Raw genomic sequence first — 18,711 nt, 5'->3', positions numbered from 1 at the left:
TACGGGGGTGACGTCACAAACCCCAGGCGTCTCGAGCCCTCGCAAGCGAGAGGGCGCTGTTTGACAAGGCCTGGACCACGTGGGCCCCCTTACACGGGGGTTTACGTCACAATCCCCACCCCCCGCCTCTCTCGCTGTGAGGTACGAAGGGGCTTTTGTCGTCTTTCCCCCAAACCCTGCACCTCCTAGGAGCTCGGTTGGCTACGTACGGTCGTGGTAGTGAAAGAAGTTCAACGCACACACGTACACACTCACCACCTCGCCACCAACTGCTTCGCGTTACTTTGATATGCGAAGCGTCACCTCCACTGCATCCGGCCTTATCCACGCCCCCTCACCCCCTCGTCTGTCACGGTGCCGGCCTTGATAGGTGCTCGCGACCTGCACTTGCCACAACAGTCTGGTCAGGCTATACGGGGGATCTTTGTCTTTGTTTGCGTATCTATGTGTGTGAGTGTGTATCTGCGTGTGTGCATCGATGTGCATATCTGCGCGTGTGTATCTGCGTGCGTGTATATGCATGTGTGCGTCTATGTGTGTGTATCTATGTGTGCGTGTGTATATCTGCGTGTGTGCATCGATGTGTGTATCTGCGCGTGTGTATCTGCGTGCGTGTATATGCATGTGTGCGTCTATGTGTGTGTATCTATATGTGCGTGTGTATATCTGCGTGTGTGAATCTACATGTGTATATCTGCGTGTGTGCATCTATGTGTGTGCATCGATGTGTATAACTGCGCGTGTGTATCTGCATGCGTGTTCATGCATGTGTGCATCTATGTGTGTGTATCTATATCTGCGTGTGTGAATCTACGTGTGTGCATCTATGTGTGTGTGTGCGCATGTGCGTGTGTATATCTGCGCGTGTGAATCTACGTGTGCATCTGCGTGTGTGTATCTATATCTGCGTGTGTGAATCTACGTGTGTGCATCTATGTGTGTGTGTGCGCATGTGCGTGTGTATATCTGTGTGTGTGAATCTACGTGTGCATCTATGTGTGTGTATCTATATCTGCGTGTGTGAATCTACGTGTGTGCATCTATGTGTGTGTGTGCGCATGTGCGTGTGTATATCTGCGTGTGTGAATCTACGTGTGCATATATGTGTGTGTATCTATATCTGCGTGTGTGAATCTACGTGTGTGCATCTATGTGTGTGTGTGCGCATGTGCGTGTGTATATCTGCGTGTGTGAATCTACGTGTGCATCTATGTGTGTGTATCTATATCTGCGTGTGTGAATCTACGTGTGTGCATCTATGTGTGTGTGTGCGCATGTGCGTGTGTATATCTGCGTGTGTGAATCTACGTGTGCATCTGCGTGTGTGCATCTATGTGCGTGTGTGAGAGTGCGCGTCCACGTGTGAGAGTGCGCGCGAACACGCTCTAGTCCTTCTGCATCGTGCCGCCAATGCAGCCGACGAATCCGTTGATGATCTGCACAAGGCAAAGCACGAGCTCCGCCCCGCCAACCGCCAGCAGGATGGAGAAGGTGATGATGTTCCACTCAACGGCATTCGGGGGATCATCGCAGATTTTCCACAGGGTGGTGTTCGTCAAGTAGTCGCCCCTTCGAAACACAGACACAGGAGGCCCAGGGTCAGAGGTCGCAAACGGGTTTTGATTCCTTACCCGTAGCCGGCCACACCAGGGTCGCAAACGGGTACCCGTACCCGGCCGTACCCGTACCCTACCCGGCCTGGTACGGGTAGGGTATGGGTATCGGGTACCTGATTGCGACCTCTGGGATGAAGCGTTGTTGCAGGCGCGGGTGGGTTGATTCTAGGAACTTGAATTGTGAGAAGAGACAAGACGTTGGGAAATGAGTGACAAACAGTTACTCACCAGTGACTCACGGTCTACCCGTACCCGGCCGCACCAGGGTCGCAAACAGGTACCCGTACCCGTACCCGGCCGGGTACGGGTAGCCGGGTATTGGGTAGGGTACGGGTGTCGGGTACCCGGTTGCGACCTCTGCCCAGGGTTAAGGGTTCAGAGCATTTCGGTTGTTATAAATAAACATCCGCATGATGATGAGCCGCTTCGATGGGCTATCATCACACGTGGCCAGGTCGCAACTGAAAAAGAGGTCCTTACCTGGTAAAATAAACAAAACAGTTTGTATTGTTTAATATATATATAGTTTAGCGGTGGGCTGACGAATCGGGCTCGCGAGTAGCGCAATGAATGAGCCGTTCTAGATTTGAAGCTTTCGTGACTGCAAGGATTCATACTGTTAGTTTTTTCGGTAAAGTCACGTAGGTAAAATATGAAATTAAAATTTATAAAAATAAAAATAAAAGAATAAAAATATAACTTTTATTCTTTTATTTTTATTAATTTAATAACAATAAAAATAAAAAAATAAAAATATTATTTTTATTCTTTTAATAAAATAATAAAAATATTATTTTTATTCTTTTATTTTTAATCATTTTAATTTTATTTTTTACCTACGTGACTTTACCGAAAAAAACTAAGAGTATGAATGAGCCGTTGGTTGGTGGGATGGTTGAGCGGACGAAGGAGCGGAAAGCGTAAATAATAAAGGCGCTGCCCCGCATCTGCTTTGTTGGCACCACCGCCGCCGGAAGAGGCCGCTACTCAAGGGCAGCAACATTAACGAGCGTGGGGGCAGGGAGGGGGTGGTAACAGGGGGAGGGGGTAGCAGGGGGGGGGGGGAAGTTCCACCCATTGGTGGCCAAAGCTCCGAGTTGGGGGGGGGGCCCTTGTCAACCATCGTGAGATATGTTTTCGGCAACGGTGTAAAAAGAGCGAAACACTTATTTAAAACGGAGCGTCCGTGTAGCATTAAATGTTCGAGAGCTGTCGCCGCTGCTGCTGATGATGACGACCAGGGTTCGGCAAGCAGAAAAAAACGGACCAACAGGAAAATCATTTTTTTTTCGAATTTGGCAAAAACAAACACAACCCAAATCAATATTTTGAGAGCCGCATGATGCACGTGGTTGAAAACGAGATGGCGGTGGCCCTTAATAGCCAACGTGACGAAGCAACAGTCCTTAAAGAGCCACATGTTGCCCGAGCCCTGATGATCATCATCATCGTGATCATCGTTACGAGATTTGTAAAGTGGAAATCGCGCTCGCTCTCAAGAGAGGGAGCTAGTGTCAGCAAGCGACCTCACGTTTTGTTGCTTCCTTCGAAAGGGTAGATCCATTCTCCGTCAGCTTCGCACAACGGCCCCGTGAAGAGACCAAGGGCCGAGATGACGATGCAGTACGCCGCTCCCACCCCGCTCAGCGCCGCGAACACAGTGGAGAGCAGCATCTGGGGACGGGACAGATCAGCCAGGGCAATTCGCGCGAGACGGAGCGATCGGGATCGGGATCGGATCGACCGTGGGCATCGCAGGTGCCGCAAGGGGGTGTGACCGTGTCTGGGTCGCGGGCCTTAGTCCAGCAGTGGAGAAGCGCGTATTTAGAGAGAGAGAAAGACAGAGTATTGAATGCCATTTGTCACCAGGATTTTGGGGGGGGAGGTGCTGGGTGGTAGTCCGTGGAAATCGTTGCATCGGCCGAGCGGTTCGCGAGCCGAAAAGGTTCAAGAAGCACTCTGTCTCCTCGACAGACCTGTTCTCCACCTGAGGACGGCTACTTGCGTTGTGGCCGAAACGTCGTGAGAATTGTATTTTATTATGTTTTATTTTTATTATTTTATTATTTCCATTCTACGTGACTTTACCGAAAGAACCAAGATGAAGAAGCACCGCTATAGTACAAAAAAAAAACCTTAGCGATGTGGTTTTCGGACAGTCGTTCTGACTCTACTCCTAACCCATCAACCGTCAACCGGAACAAGACCGGCGAACAGGGGGGGGCATGACCGATGCGGCCACCCGATGCCACAAGTGGCACCATCAACGATTCGGCGGCCCTGCGAGTAGTGGGTCTAATACGGAATCCCAAAAGGCATCGAGGCCACATCGTAAACACTCCGCCGCTGATACTGGCATTTTTGCAGCTGGTCGCCAGGAGTTATAAGTGCGAAGATAGGTGCATTGTCCTTGCACTGTTTGCCTTTTTGCGCGAGTTTTGAACAAAAATAAGAATGAACCTCAAATTTCGATTTAAAGCTTTCGTGACTGCAGGGATTCATCTTCTTGGTTCTTTCGGTAAAGTCACGTAGAAGGGAAATTATAAAATAATAAATATAAAACGTAATAAAATACAATTCTCACGACAGTTCGGCCACAACGCAAGCAGCCGTCCTCAGGTGAAAAACAGGTCTGTCGGGAAGACAGCGTCCCGCGATTTTCCGACTTGGGTGCACGCGGATTTTCGCTCGCAAATCGAACGGCGGTCGTGAGTCGAGGGAGGGGGGGGATACCTGCCGTCGGCTTTTGTTGTTGTTGCAAACGCACCGTGCCCTGGACATGCAAATAGCCATCGCGTGCTGTCACTGGGCGTATTCGGCCACGCAGCCAACTACCAACTTGATTGAGATCGACAATCATTAACGAGCTCATGGTCCACCCTAAACCGCATCCACTGCACAAACCGTATTCTTAGGTTTTTTCGGTAAAGTCACGTAGGTAAAAAATGTAAATTAATACAATAAAATTAAAATTAATAAAATAAAAATAAAATAACAAATATTTTATTTAATTTTTTTATTTTTATTTGATTAATTTTAATTTTTTACCTACGTGACTTTACCGAAAAAACCTAAGAATATGAATCCTTGCAGTCACGAAAGCTTCAAATCTAGAATGCACAAGTCAGCGGCAGCAGCAGCAGTAGCAGATGCGGATGATGCCTCGTGCACAAATTGAAAATAAAAGTCAACTCTTCAATGTGCAGAATCTGAATATGTATTCATACTGGAGGGAATCCGATGAGCTAGAAAGCTGTGGGGTCGACTGTGGAGTCATCAAGAACAGACCGGACAGCGCATAACGACGCAATGCCCGACCCACAAATATACGACAAAGAAGACATCAAAGTGGCACCGCTCCGTTGCTCTTGAAGGCGACCATCTGAGCTTAATTCTAGATTTGAAGCTTTCGTGACTGCAAGGATTCATATTCTTAGGTTTTTTCGGTAAAGTCACGTAGGTAAAACATTAAAATTAATAAAAGTAAAATAAAAAATAAAATAAAAATCACGACGTTTCTGAAGCAACACAGAGCCTCCGTCTTCAGGTGGAACCGTCACAGCCACGACAGCTGTATCAAGTAAATTACTTTATACAGCTGTCGTGGCTGTATCAAGTAAATTACTTTTCAAGTAAATTACTTGATACAGCTGTCGTGGCTGTGACGGTTCCACCTGAAGACGGAAGCTGGTGTTGCCTCCGAAACGTCGTGATTTTTATTTTATTTTACTTTTATTAATTTTAATGTTTTACCTACGTGACTTTACCGAAAAAACCTAAGAATATGAATCCTTGCAGTCACGAAAGCTTCAAATCTAGAATATTATGGTAAGGTTGGTGCGGCTGAAGCTACGGCTAGTCTACATAACAAAGAACTGAACCTTTCATCTTCTTGGTTCTTTCGGTAAACCCTCATCACCCTCATGACCACCACTACCAACAACAACAACACTATTGTGTTTTGTTTGTGGTAACGTTCTGACTCACCCCTACTGCACATCTATCAAAGAGAGCTTTGTGGCTTGGCAGATTCCTCCTACAGTAACAACACTGAAGCTGATTCTGCACAACGATGGGTACTTTACCTGCTCCATGCCCTCCTCATGCCGACCCGAGTCCCATTCCCCGCTCGCGGGCCAACCCCAAGTGACGGTTAATGATCTGATCCCGTCCTGGGCCTCCCCTAGGTCGACTCAGCCTCATATGAGCACGGCAGTGCGTGGTGCCAGCCACCCGCTCTCTCGTGTGCCGTGCCGGCCTTCATACGTCGCCTGCTGATTCAGATGCGGAGACGACTACAATGTCACACTAAGATGGTTAAGCTCAGATGTAACAAAGGCTCAGTCTCGATTTAAAGCTTTTGTGACTGCAGGGATTCATCTTCTTGGTTCTTTCGGTAAAGTCACGTAGAAGAGAAGTAATAAAATAATAAAAATAAAACATAATAAAATAAAATAAAAAATAACGTCGGATGAACGTTGAATTCCGTGTTCGCCCAGAGGCTGAACAGCCATGAGACAAAAATGAATAATAATGAAATAATCAATGATAATAATATAAAATAATATAATAAAAATAATAACAATCGCTAGAAATTTCGATTTAAAGCTTTCGTTACTGCAGGGATTCATCTTATTGGTTCTTTCGGTAAAGTCACGTAGAAGGGAAATAATAAAATAATAAAAATATAATAAAATATTTTATTATGTTTTATTTTTATTATTTAATTATTTCCCTTTTACGTGACTTTACCGAAAGAACCAAGAAGATGAATCGCTAGAAATATTAAAATAATTGAGAAAGAACCCATGCCAAAGTTCGCCAAAACGTTGGCATGTGCCACTGGACAAACGGTTGACTGGACGTTCGTCCACGTTTACCGAGAGGCTGAACAGCAATCGCGGATTGTTGCGAAGGTGGTGGGGTGGGTGAGCGTCGTTTACACCCGCACTTGCACCACGCTCTTATCAGCTGCGCCGAGATACACAATCATTAACACTGGGAGCCAGATGGTGCCAACGTGACGCATGAAAAGTTTGCACCGAAATTTGCGTTTGCATTGGGCGTGTTAAGAGATGTCGATGGGAGTGATCGTCACTCACCCGAGCTCGGCAGGTTCGATTCTTAGCTCTGAACAACTCCTTGCATTTATAATAATAATATAATCAATCAGTCGCTGCAAACGTGACTGATTACATTTCCAAGTAATAAACCACGTCGCCGAGTTATCATTTGCGGCCAGGTCGCTTCTAAAAAAAGAACTGCATCGCTCAGCGGGCCCTACTTGGTGAAATATAAATCAATAGTATAGTTTGAAAAAGAAGGGGGGCTTGGGGGAAATGATTGAGTTCTCATAGCGCAGAGCGATTGTTGCTAAGGAAGAGGCTGGCTGCTGTTTCACAGAGGGTCAAAGTGACACGGATACACTCGCTCAACAACCCACTTGCATCATTCTCGCACTCAATCACTCAATCACTCACCCTCAGCACTCATGCATCCACTCACCCACATCCACTCACCCACCCACTCACTCATGAATTTACTCACCCACTCACTCACCCACTCATGAATTCACTCACCCACATCCACTCACCCACCCACTCAATCATAAATTTACTCACCCACTCACTCACGCACTCACTCACCCACTCATGAATTCACTCACCCACATCCACTCACCCACCCACTCAATCATAAATTTACTCACCCACTCACTCACCCACTCACTCACCCACTCATGAATTCACTCACCCACATCCACTCACCCACCCACTCAATCATAAATTTACTCACCCACTCACTCACGCACTCACTCACCCACTCATGAATTCACTCACCCACTCACTCACCCACTCACTCACCCACTCACTCGCCCACTCACTCGCCCACTCACGCGCCCACTCACGCACCCACTCACGCACCCACTCATGCATCCACTCACCCACATCCACTCACTCATGAATTTACTCACCCACTCACTCACCCACACACTCATGCATCCACTCATGCATCCACTCACCCACATCCACTCACCCACCCACTCACTCATGAATTTACTCACCCACTCACTCACCCACCCACTCACCCACTCATTAATTCACTCACCCACCCACTCACTCATGAATTTACTCACCCACTCACTCACTCACCCACTCATTAATTCACTCACCCACCCACTCACTCATGAATTTACTCGCCCACTCACTCGCCCACTCACGCGCCCACTCACGCACCCACTCACGCATCCACTCACCCACATCCACTCACCCACCCACTCACTCATGAATTTACTCACCCACCCACTCACCCACTCACTGCTAATCATTCTCAAGAGCGCAGGGCGATCATCGCTAAGTAAGGTACCGAAAGAACCAAGAATATGAATCCCTGCAGTCACGAAAGCTTTAAATCGAAATTTTACCGCTCCCATTTATAAGACTACCCCAGCCGGTGTGTAGCGAGACAGAGCGCCCCGCCTCCCCTCGGCAACGAACATCCCACGCCGTGAGGGCGAGAGCCCTGAGAGACCACGTGCACGTCGCTATTCACGCTGCGTGCGGTTTAATTGTTTCACGTTTTCCCCTTTCCCGGGGGGGGGGGCTTACCCCACATCGGTTGTTGCAGCAGCAGCCGTGGCCTCCAGCACGCTTGGCCCAGGCAGAGCCCGGGCCCACCTGGGGAAGGAAGAGAGAGAGAAGCGGTTAGAGAGGATCAAAGAGATGAAGAGAGAGAGAGAGCGAGCACAACGCAGGCCAGAGGTCGCAAACGGGTTTTCATTCCTTACCCGTACCCGGCCGCACCAGGGTCGCAAACGGGTACCCGGGTAACCCGGCCGTACCCGTACCCTACCCGTACCCGGCCGGGTACGGGTAAGGTACGGGTACCTGATTGCGACCTCTGGGATGAAGCCATGTTGCAGGCGCGGGTGGGTTGATTCTAGGAACTTGAATTGTGACAGGAGACAAGACGTTGGGAAATGAGTGACAAACGGTGACTCACCAGTGACTCACGGTCTACCCGTACCCGTACCCGGCCACACCAGGGTCGCAAACGGGTACCCATACCCGTACCCGGGTAGCCGGGTATCGGGTAGGGTACGGGTATCGGGTACCCGGTTGCGACCTCTGACGCAGGCCCTGCAATTTCAGAATCACACTACAGGGACTCCTCTGCTTACGAACGAGTTGGGTTCAAGAGGTGTGTCCGTAAGTCGATTTGTCCTTAAGTGCAAACTTTACTCCCTTCGATTCCAAACGCGTTGTCACGGCGTGCACACGAAACATGGGGAATGGCTTTGAAAGTTATATAATGTCCTGAGGACGTAGATGCCACTGGTTCTTCGTGTTCTGTAGATGTGATGCTACTGGTTCTGTACGTTCTGTAGCAACACCTGATGACGGAGGCTTGTGTTGCTTCCGAAACGTCGTGAGTAACTTTATTTATTTATTTTACCTACGTGACTTGACCGAGAAAGACAAAGAGTAAGAGTATTCCCTGTATTTATTTATACTGCAGGAGGAATCCGATGAGCTATGGAGCTATTTTGTTGACAGATGTCCAGGCGGGGCACGGGCTAACAACAAACGATAGTAGTGCAAAGCACAATAAAGGTAACAAATCACCGAAACACACACAAATAAAAACTAAATCATCCCCATCCTACTCTTTGGGTCTTTCGGTAAAGTCACGTAGATATAAAAGTAATAAAATAATTTAAAAAATCACGACGTTTCGATCGCAACACAAGCAATCGTCTTCAGGTGAAAAAATACAGCAGGCGGACTGCTGAGGCAGGAAGAAATATCCCATCCTAGCAGGCAAATCCCACTGACCTGGCCACGAATGATAGTTCAGCAAAGTGGCCCATCGTGTTTGACATTTATAGCAGCAACATAATTTAAACAATCTCAACGCGTGCTTCTAAATGTGGATGGGACAAGCCGGAAGACCCGGAGGGAAAAATCCACGCGGCCGCGGGGAGAGCGAGAGACACGCAAACTCCAAATATACAGCAGCAGGCGTCAGGGTCGGGATCGAACCCCCGACCTCCTGTAAACCAGGCGAGGTAGTTAACATCTCCTCGCCACCTTGATGATGAGAGAGAGAAACGCAACTCCAAATATACAGCAGCAGGCGTCAGAGTCGGGATCGAACCCACGACCTTCTGCATACCAGGCGAGGTAGTTAACATCTTCTAGCCACCGTGATGATGATGATGATGAGAGAGAGAGACACCGCAAACTCCAAATATACAGCAGGCGTCAGGGTCGGAATCGAACCCCCGACCTCCTGTAGACCAACGAGGAAGACAACATCTCAACCACCGCGGTGCCCCCTAAAATAAATAAAATATATAAGTTCAAATTGCATCCCTCATTTCCATCTCGCGTCACCGCTGGAAAGAAGGTTCTTCACCAAAAGAAAGCCCAGATTTGTACCCCCCCCCCCCCCCCAATGCATTGAGATTATTTAAATGTTGTTAATTTTCATTTTGCCGCTATAGAATTTCAGCGTGACGACGAGCAAACTTCGTCGACCTATCAATTCGTGATGGCACAGTAGTGTGGCTTGTGCAAAAAAAGAGAGTGAGTTAGACAGCTCCAGTGGGACCTTGAACCTGGTGAGATAAATGAGAAAAAATGCTTCTCGGTTTTTGTTTTTGTTTTGTTTCTACGCGATGTCTGTTTTGCGTGGCCCCGTTGTCACTCCCGTCGCAAACCATATCTGCGATGTCTCAGTCTGTGTGTGTGTGGGGGGGGGGGGTGTGAGGGGGGGGGCGGGGGGGAATTTCCCCACACACCCATTGGGGGGGGTGGGATTGGTAGGGGGCATTGTTCGCGTTATCTCGCTCAAAAGAACGCGATAACGGAGGGCTGGAGATGGTTGTGAGACAATAAAACGACACCCTTAACTACTGCACACGTTGCCCAGCCTTTGAACTACCACCACCACCACCGTCACTACTGGACGGTGACGCCTGCACACAATTAGCCAACTAGCCCACGACTGAGGCCACGTCACCTTTCGCACCGTGCACCGGCCGTGCGAAATCGGAGGACGCGCAGTATTAACCAGGGCGGCCCAACGCCGAAGGAAAAAGAAACAGCTTTTGTCGCCTGATGATGCTGGTTGTAATTACTGGCGAAACTTCGTACTCAGATTGTAAATGTTGTGGCTTGGCTCTCCAACACACCGGTTAGTGCTGTACTAGTGACGAATTGGCCACGTTCTGTGTCGGGTGGTGGCGGGTTTAACCATACATTTATACTTAAGCGATCTAACCCCCTCCAAAAAAAACTTTATTATGAATCAGTAGGCTTTACCTGGTAAAATATAAAAAAAACTATCAATTTACATAGCTTAGAAATCATGAAACATATTTCTATATTAACGATACAAACTACCCTGTGAAGACAAAATTAAAAACGGGAATAAATCGATTCTTCAATCGATTATTGGCCCTGAGTCACGCCAACTCTTCTCATCGCTGTGTGACTAAGTCTTGAGCAGTGTTTCATTTCGCATCGACTCCGTCTCCGTTGACAAGCCGCTGAGGTTTAGGCACAGGCTCAGGGCTTGAGGCGCTCAGCTGCTTCCATAGACATGCGAGTGAGTGAGTGAGCGCATCAGTCGTGAAACGGCTCGGTTAGAAACATTCAGGCTGTTAGAACAGGGAGAGAGAACATATAAACTCCACTCACTCACTCTGTAGAACAGGGGGAGATCATTCAAACTCCACTCACTCTCTCTGCAGAACAAGGGGAGATCATACAAACTCCACTCACTCACTCTGTAGAACAGGGGGAGATCATACAAACTCCACTTGCTCACTCTGTAGAACAGGGAGAGGACGTACAAAATACACTCGCTCACTCTGCAGAACAGGGGGAGAACGTACAAACTCCACTCACTCATTCTGTAGAACAGGGGGAGATCATTCAAACTCCACTCACTCTCTCTGCAGAACAAGGGGAGATCATACAAACTCCACTCACTCACTCTGTAGAACAGGGGGAGATCATACAAACTCCACTCACTCACTCTGTAGAACAGGGGGAGATCATACAAACTCCACTCATTCACTCTGTAGAACAGGGAGAGATCATACAAACTACACTCACTCTCATTCTGTAGAACAGGGAGAGATCAATCATACAAACTCCACTTAATCACTCTCACTCTGTCTCCTCGACAGACCTGCTCTCCACCTGAGGACGGCTGCTTGCGTTGTGGCCGAAACGTCGTGAGAATTATTTTATTATGTTTTATTTTATTTTATTATTTCCATTCTACGTGACTTGACCGAAAGAACCAAGAAGATGACACTCTCACTCTGTAGAACAAGGGAGATCATACAAACTCCACTCACTCTGTAGAACAGGGGGAGATCAACAGGGGGAGATCATACAAACTCCACTCAGTCACTCTGTAGAACAGGGAGAAATCATACAAACTATACCCACTCACTACCACTCTGTAGAACAGGGGGGTGGGGGCGTTCATACAAACTCCAAATACAGCAGCAGGTGTCAGGGTCGGGATCCAACGCACGCCCTCCTGCATACCAGGCGAGGTAGTTAACATCTCGCCACCGTTGCGTTTATTACGTTTAACAATAATATACATTTGTTTATTTTTAAATGTAATAATAATCAACTGTTAATCATACAATAGTTAATGAAATATAATTAACTATTTTACCAAGTAAGGCCCACTATGCTATTTAGCTCTTTTTCAGAAGTTGGCCTGGCCACAAATGATAGGTCCCAACGAAGTAGCTCATCATCATTATCACGTGGACATTTATAGCATCAGTCAAATACTCTAAACGTGTGGTGATGTTGATCCTAAATGTGGAGGGAAAAAACCCAGAGGACTCGGAGAAAAATCCACGCGACCACGGGGAGAGAGAGAGACACGCAAACTACAAAGATACAGCAAGCGTCAGGGTCGCGATCGAACCCACGACCTCCTGTATAGCAGGCGAGGTAGTGAACATCTCACCACGGGGAGAGACAGAGAGACACGCAAACTCCAAAGATACAGCAGCAAGCGACAGGGTCGCGATCGAACCCACGACCTCCTGTATACCAGGCGAGGTAGTTAACATCTCACCACGGGGAGAGACAGAGAGACACGCAAACTCCAAAGATACAGCAGCAGGCGACAGGGTCGCGATCGAACCCACGACCTCCTGTATAGCAGGCGAGGTAGTGAACATCTCACCACGGGGAGAGACAGAGAGACACGCAAACTCCAAAGATACAGCAGCAGGCGACAGGGTCGCGATCGAACCCACGACCTCCTGTATACCAGGCGAGGTAGTTAACATCTCACCACGGGGAGAGACAGAGAGACACGCAAACTCCAAAGATACAGCAGCAGACGACGGGGTCGCGATCGAACCCACATGCTGCTGCGTACGAGTGAAATCATCAAGGACACCAATAAAAGGACAATGTAAACGCACGTTGCTAAACACGTAACTCACCATGATTCCACCGCCCAAGATGCCTCCCATGCACCAGACGTATTTGCTGTAATGCAGGCCCCAGATCTTCCAGTCGGGGAAGAACTGAAGGACATTGACCACGATGCAAACCAGCGAGAGGATGCTCAGAGAATGGCCTATACCAGCGGAGCACTTTCCCGTGCACATCTTTGCGATTCCGTGCGAGGAGACGGACGAGAGACAACGAGAGACACAGAGAGAGAGAGAGACGTTCAAATTAAAAGTAACGCCCTGAGAAGGAAGGGACTCAACGTGTGCTCTGACGCACAAAGCCGACAAGTGACGAGCGGCAGGGCAGGTAGATCGCTCAGGCTGTGTTCGCTCGGATGGCAGATAACACGACTATATATACACAGAGAGGGAGATACGTACATGCGTGTGTGTGTGTGTATCTCACCCCCCCTGTGTGTGTGTGTGCGTACCTGCCTGCCATTAAGGCCATCGAGTTATAAGGATTGCGCAAGAGAGTGCGTTCATGGGTTGTTTAGACAGCGATGTAGGTCTGCGCAAACTTCGACCCGTGCGCCAAATCCGAGATACGGGGATCGGTCGCGACAATTTGCATCAGTCCGAGGGGGCTTCCTGCCTGCCCCCGCCGAGCCCAATGGAGACGGCTGACGTCAGGAATGGTAAACGCGAATATTTACTTATCTTGGGGAAATCCGATGGGCTATGAGTGTCCAGTCGGGGACACGAGGTCAAACAAGTTGCGACGACAGAAAATGCCGCCGCCTCAAGACGCGACAGGGAGTGCAAATGATAGGCAAGGTGAGCAAATCACAATTTTTTTTTACGAAAAAATAACGATTTTTTAAAAATGTTTTTACCAGGTAAGGCCCACTAAGCTATTTGGTTATACTGGTAGGAACCACCTGGTTCCACCAGCCCACAGGGGATTATTGTGTCCGTCCGTCCGTCGTGCATCCAAAAATGGGAGGGGTGGGGTTGGGTGGGGAGGGGAGGGTGGGGAGGGGCTGGGTGGGGAGGGTGGGGCTGAGTGGGGGTGGGAGGGGTGGGGCTCGGTGGGGAGGGGCTGGTCACCCCGTGGTGCCCTTACAAAACTCAACGTTTAACCTACTCACGCCGGCTTGTGCCCTCCCTCACAGTCGGCCATATTTGCGGAATACACCACGCCGCCGTTGACCCTGGCCATTGACCGAGCAACCCAACGTTCCTACTAGCTCCCTCCGCAGGAATGTGTTTTCAGATGCGATCTGACCATCACAAATGATAGCTCAACGAAGTGGCCTCATCGCATCACTCATACGTGGTCGCGTGGATTTATCTCTGGGGCCCTCTGGAGTTTAACCCCCCTCCACATTTAGAAACAACGTCACGCTTTTAGAGCATTTGGCTGCGATAAATTCCTCACACGAAGATCGAGCCACACTTCGTTGAGCTATCATTTGTGGGCTGGTCGTTTCTGAAAAAAAATAAACACATTCCTGCGGAGGGAGCTGGTAGGAACGTTGGGTCGCTCGGTCAATTGCCAGGGTCAACGGCGGCGTGGTGTATTCCGCAAAGATGGCCGACTGTGAGGGCGGGCACAAGCCGGCGTGAGTAGGTTAAACGTTGAGTTTTATAAGGGCACCACGGGGTGACCAGCCCCTCCCCACCCAGCCCCACCCCTCCCACCCCCCCACCCAGCCCCTCCCCACCCTCCCCACCCAGCCCCTCCCCACCCTCCCCTCTCCACCCAGCCCCACCCCTCCCATTTTTTGATGCACGACGGACGGACACAATAATCCCCTGTGGACTGGTGTAACCAGGAAGTTCCTACCAGTATTACCAGATAGCTCGGTTGGCCTGAGCTGGTGGGATGACGTAAATAGTATGACAAAATAAGAATAGGTTGTACCCTAATTCTAGATCCCTGGCTCTTACCCTATATAATCGCTTGTCACATACAGCTCTCTCTGCCCACTACCAGTTAAACATTATTTTGCTGTGGTTGCCCCACCTGATGACGGAAGCTTGTATTGCCTCCGAAACGTAGTGATTTGAATTTCGATTTAAAGCTTTCGTGACTGCAGGGATTCATCTTCTTGGTTCTTTCGGTAAAGTCACGTAGAAGGGAAATAATAAAAATGAGACGCTGTCTCCCCGACAGACCTGGTCTTCACCTGAGGACGGCAGCTTGCGTTGTGGCCGAAACGTCGTGAGAATTGTATCTTATTAAGTTTTATTTTTATTATTTTATTATTTCCCTTCTACTTGACTTTACCGAAAGAACGAAGAAAACGTCGTGATTTAGTTATTTTATTTATTTTTATTTTATTTTCACCTCCGTGACTTTACCGAAAGAACCAAAGAGTAAGGTTTTACCCTTTCCGGAAATTGAACGGCAGTTGTGCTAAGATGCTCAAACACCGAATATAAACTTTTTTCAAGGATTAAAGTCTGCATTAACCACACGTACTTGTGGTGAACACTCGTGGCAAACATTCGTGTTGAACACTTATGGCGAACACATGCACTGTGCGTGGTTAATGCAGACATGATTCCTTGAAAAAATGTATCTATTTTGTGTTTGAACATCTCAACACAACTCCTGTTTTATTGCGACAAAGGCTTAAACCTATTTTTATTTTTTCATGTTTTGATATTGGCAAAAAATGTCGCGTGATAAAATAATAATAAGTGCCGTTTTCATCTTCTTGGTTCTTTCGGTAAAGTCACGTAGAAGGGAAATCATAAAATTAAAAAAAAATAGTCTCACGACGTTTCGGCCACAACGCAAGCAGCCGTCCTCAGGTGAAGACCAGGTCTGTCGGGGAGACAGCGTCTCATTTTTATTATTTCCCTTCTACGTGACTTTACCGAAAGAACCAAGAAGATGAATCCTTGCAGTCACGAAAGCTTTAAATCGAAATTTAAGTGTCGTTTTCGTTTCGTTTTTTTTTTCTGCGTGTGTGTGATTCGCTTACCCGTCCGATACTTTTCACTCCTGTCGTTTTTTTTTTGTGGCACTATTCGTCGTTGTAAATTCATACTCGTCGGTTCTTTCGGTAAAGTCACGTAGGTATTAAATAAAATAAATCACGACGTTTCGGGCGCAACACAAGCGTGCATCATCACAAGCGTCCATCATCACCTGATGATGGACACTTGTGTTGCGCCCGAAGCGTCGTGATTAATTTTATTTCATACCTACGTGACTTTACCGAAAGAACTAAAAAGTATGGATCCCTGCAGTCAAGAAGGCTTAAAATCAAGGTTGTAAATTGAGTTTCACCAAAGTTCCAAATTCACGGCTTCTACATTTCCCATTCATCCGTTCAAGGCATCGGCTCCACAGAGAATGTTTCGACGAGTGGCCACGTACGGTGTCGAAAGAAGTTCACCCTAACCACCTCTACGTTGTTACGAGTGGCGTGCGGTGAGGTGAATGGCTGGGGAGGCATTGGCTAATGTCAGAGCCAGATTCACCACACTGAGGGAGGCGTGGCCTCACTGAGGGGGGCGTGTCTTCACGGAGGGGGGCGTGTCCTCACTGAAGGGGGCGTGTCCTCACTGAGGGGGGCGTGGCCTCACGGAGGGGGCGTGTCTTCACTGAGGGGGCGTGTCCTCACTTAGGGGGGCGTGTCCTCACTGAGGGGGCGTGTCCTCACTGAGGGGGCGTGTCCCCACCGGGGGGGCGGGTCCTCACTGAGGGGGCGTGTCCTCACTGAGGGGGCGTGTCCTCACTGAGGGGGGTGTGTTTTCACTGAGGGGGCGTGTCCTCACTGAGGGGGCGTGTCCTCACTGAGGGGGCGTGTCTTCACTGAGGGAGGCGTGTCCCCACTGAGGGGGGCGTGTTAGATACGTCCCCCTCAGTGAGGCAGATGTGATAGCTGCCTCCCCTGGTGCTTTTTCATTGCAGTTTCATGACGAGACCAGCGAGCCTAAATATCTTTATACACATACGTGAAATAAGTTAACCTGAACTATGGAAATCGAGGACATGAAATGAAGGGGTCTACAAATATTACATTGGTGATATACTGAGATAGTAACAGGCACGCGCTTATTGCCCGCGCTCCATCCAGTTATTGAGGGGTTGCGCAATCAGAGGGGAGGCTGTGCTCGTCGCTGCCTCACCTCTCGTCTCTTCCTGTATTTGCAGCGGAGCTCCGCAAATTTGGCGATTTTGACTATAAAAATGATTGGAATCGTACAGAAATTACATTTATAACACAGATCGGTGGAAAGATCTTAAAATGTATTAGATTTTTTTTTACTTTCCGCAACAGCTATTTCCATTGGACAGGCGAGGCCCTGCTTCCCCTGACCGCATGTCCCTGGTTGTTACGAGTCGGCTCAACGAGATGCCCGCGGTTATCACTGTGGCCGTTACCACCACACAACAACAACCGCCATTCGCCACTAAGTGGCGGTGACGTCAACACGACCTTTGAGCCAGGCCATGTGCACCTTGAGGCCACGTGAAGTGTCGAACGCCCGCTGGCAGGAGGTCACGGGGCAGACCCAGGTGTCACGGGTCGACTGACTGAGATGACTGGCTGATGCACCACCTGTGCCCCCTACTGTGCCAACATGCTGTGCTTTAGCCACCCGGCGTTCTGCTCGTTGTCGTGAGCGTCGCTCCTCCGCCCTCCGTTGTTGTTGGAGGCTTACTGCCTCCAACTGCCCAGTAGCAGCAGCAGCAGCGTCCTTCACGAGTCTCCTCCACAGAGGCCGATCTTGACACCGCTGGTACCAGTCATTGGCAAGTCCACTCAGCTCCACGTCCTCCTGTACCACATCACTCCATCTCTTCTCCAGCCCGTGCCGCGCCCGTTTAGCCCCCTCGATCCGGCCGAACAAAAGCTGTTTAGGCATGCGGTGGCAGGGCATGCGGGCTACATTACCCAGCCAACGCAGCCTTGCCTGCCGGAGGAGCTCACCGATGGGACTTTGCCCAGATCTTTCAAGGATGTGTGAGCTCCTAACACAATCCTGCCTGGTTAAACCCAGGATGGATCGTAGGCAGGCCAGCCTAAATGTTTCTCGCCGGCGAAGATGCTCCACCACACACACAAACACTTGCGCGCCCTCTGCTGGCCAAAAGTAGCAGTTCCACAGAGCCGGGACTAAACCAGAGGTCGCAACCGGGTACCCGATACCCGTACCCTACCCGATACCCGTACCCTACCCGATACCCGTACCCAGCCGGGTACGGGTACCCGTTTGCCACCCTGGTGCGGCCGGGTACGGGTACGGGTAGGCCGTGAGTCACTGGTGAGTCACTGTTTGTCACTCATTTCCCAACGTCTTGTCTCTTCTCACAATTCAAGTTCCTAGAATCAACCCACCCGCGCCTGCAACATGGCTTCATCCCAGAGGTCGCAATCAGGTACCCGATACCCGTACCCTACCCGTACGCCTGGCACTGCTGCTGAGACGATGAGTGACAGCCGGATCAATATGTTTAATGACAGCCAGATCAATCAGCTGAGTGACAGACGGATCAATCAGCTGAGTGATAATCGGATCAATCATCTGAGTGACAGCCGGGTCAATCAGATGTGCAATAATATGATCAATCGGCTGAGTGATATCTGGATCAATATGTTGACTGACAGGTGGATCAATCCGCTGAGT

The 18,711-nt window shown here is 49.0% G+C and overlaps 1 protein-coding gene across 1 annotated transcript; it reads right to left on the bottom strand.

The window, feature by feature from the left end:
• Positions 1-992: 992 nt before the first annotated feature.
• LOC144951598 (transmembrane 4 L6 family member 5-like) lies at positions 993-13,351 on the bottom strand. The gene is made up of 4 exons (XM_078881878.1): positions 13,108-13,351; positions 8,222-8,290; positions 3,148-3,290; positions 993-1,569 (listed from the first exon to the last, which is right to left on the bottom strand). The coding sequence occupies exons 1-4, from the start codon at positions 13,273-13,275 to the stop codon at positions 1,386-1,388; spliced, it is 564 nt and encodes a 187-aa protein (XP_078738004.1). The 5' UTR covers positions 13,276-13,351; the 3' UTR covers positions 993-1,385.
• Positions 13,352-18,711: the final 5,360 nt, after the last annotated feature.

Source organism: Lampetra fluviatilis, chromosome 63 (assembly GCF_964198595.1).
Source record: "Lampetra fluviatilis chromosome 63, kcLamFluv1.1, whole genome shotgun sequence".
Lineage (NCBI taxonomy): Eukaryota > Metazoa > Chordata > Hyperoartia > Petromyzontiformes > Petromyzontidae > Lampetra > Lampetra fluviatilis.
Note: the sequence above shows the minus strand (reverse complement) of the source record. Positions and strands in the feature narration are given on the sequence as shown.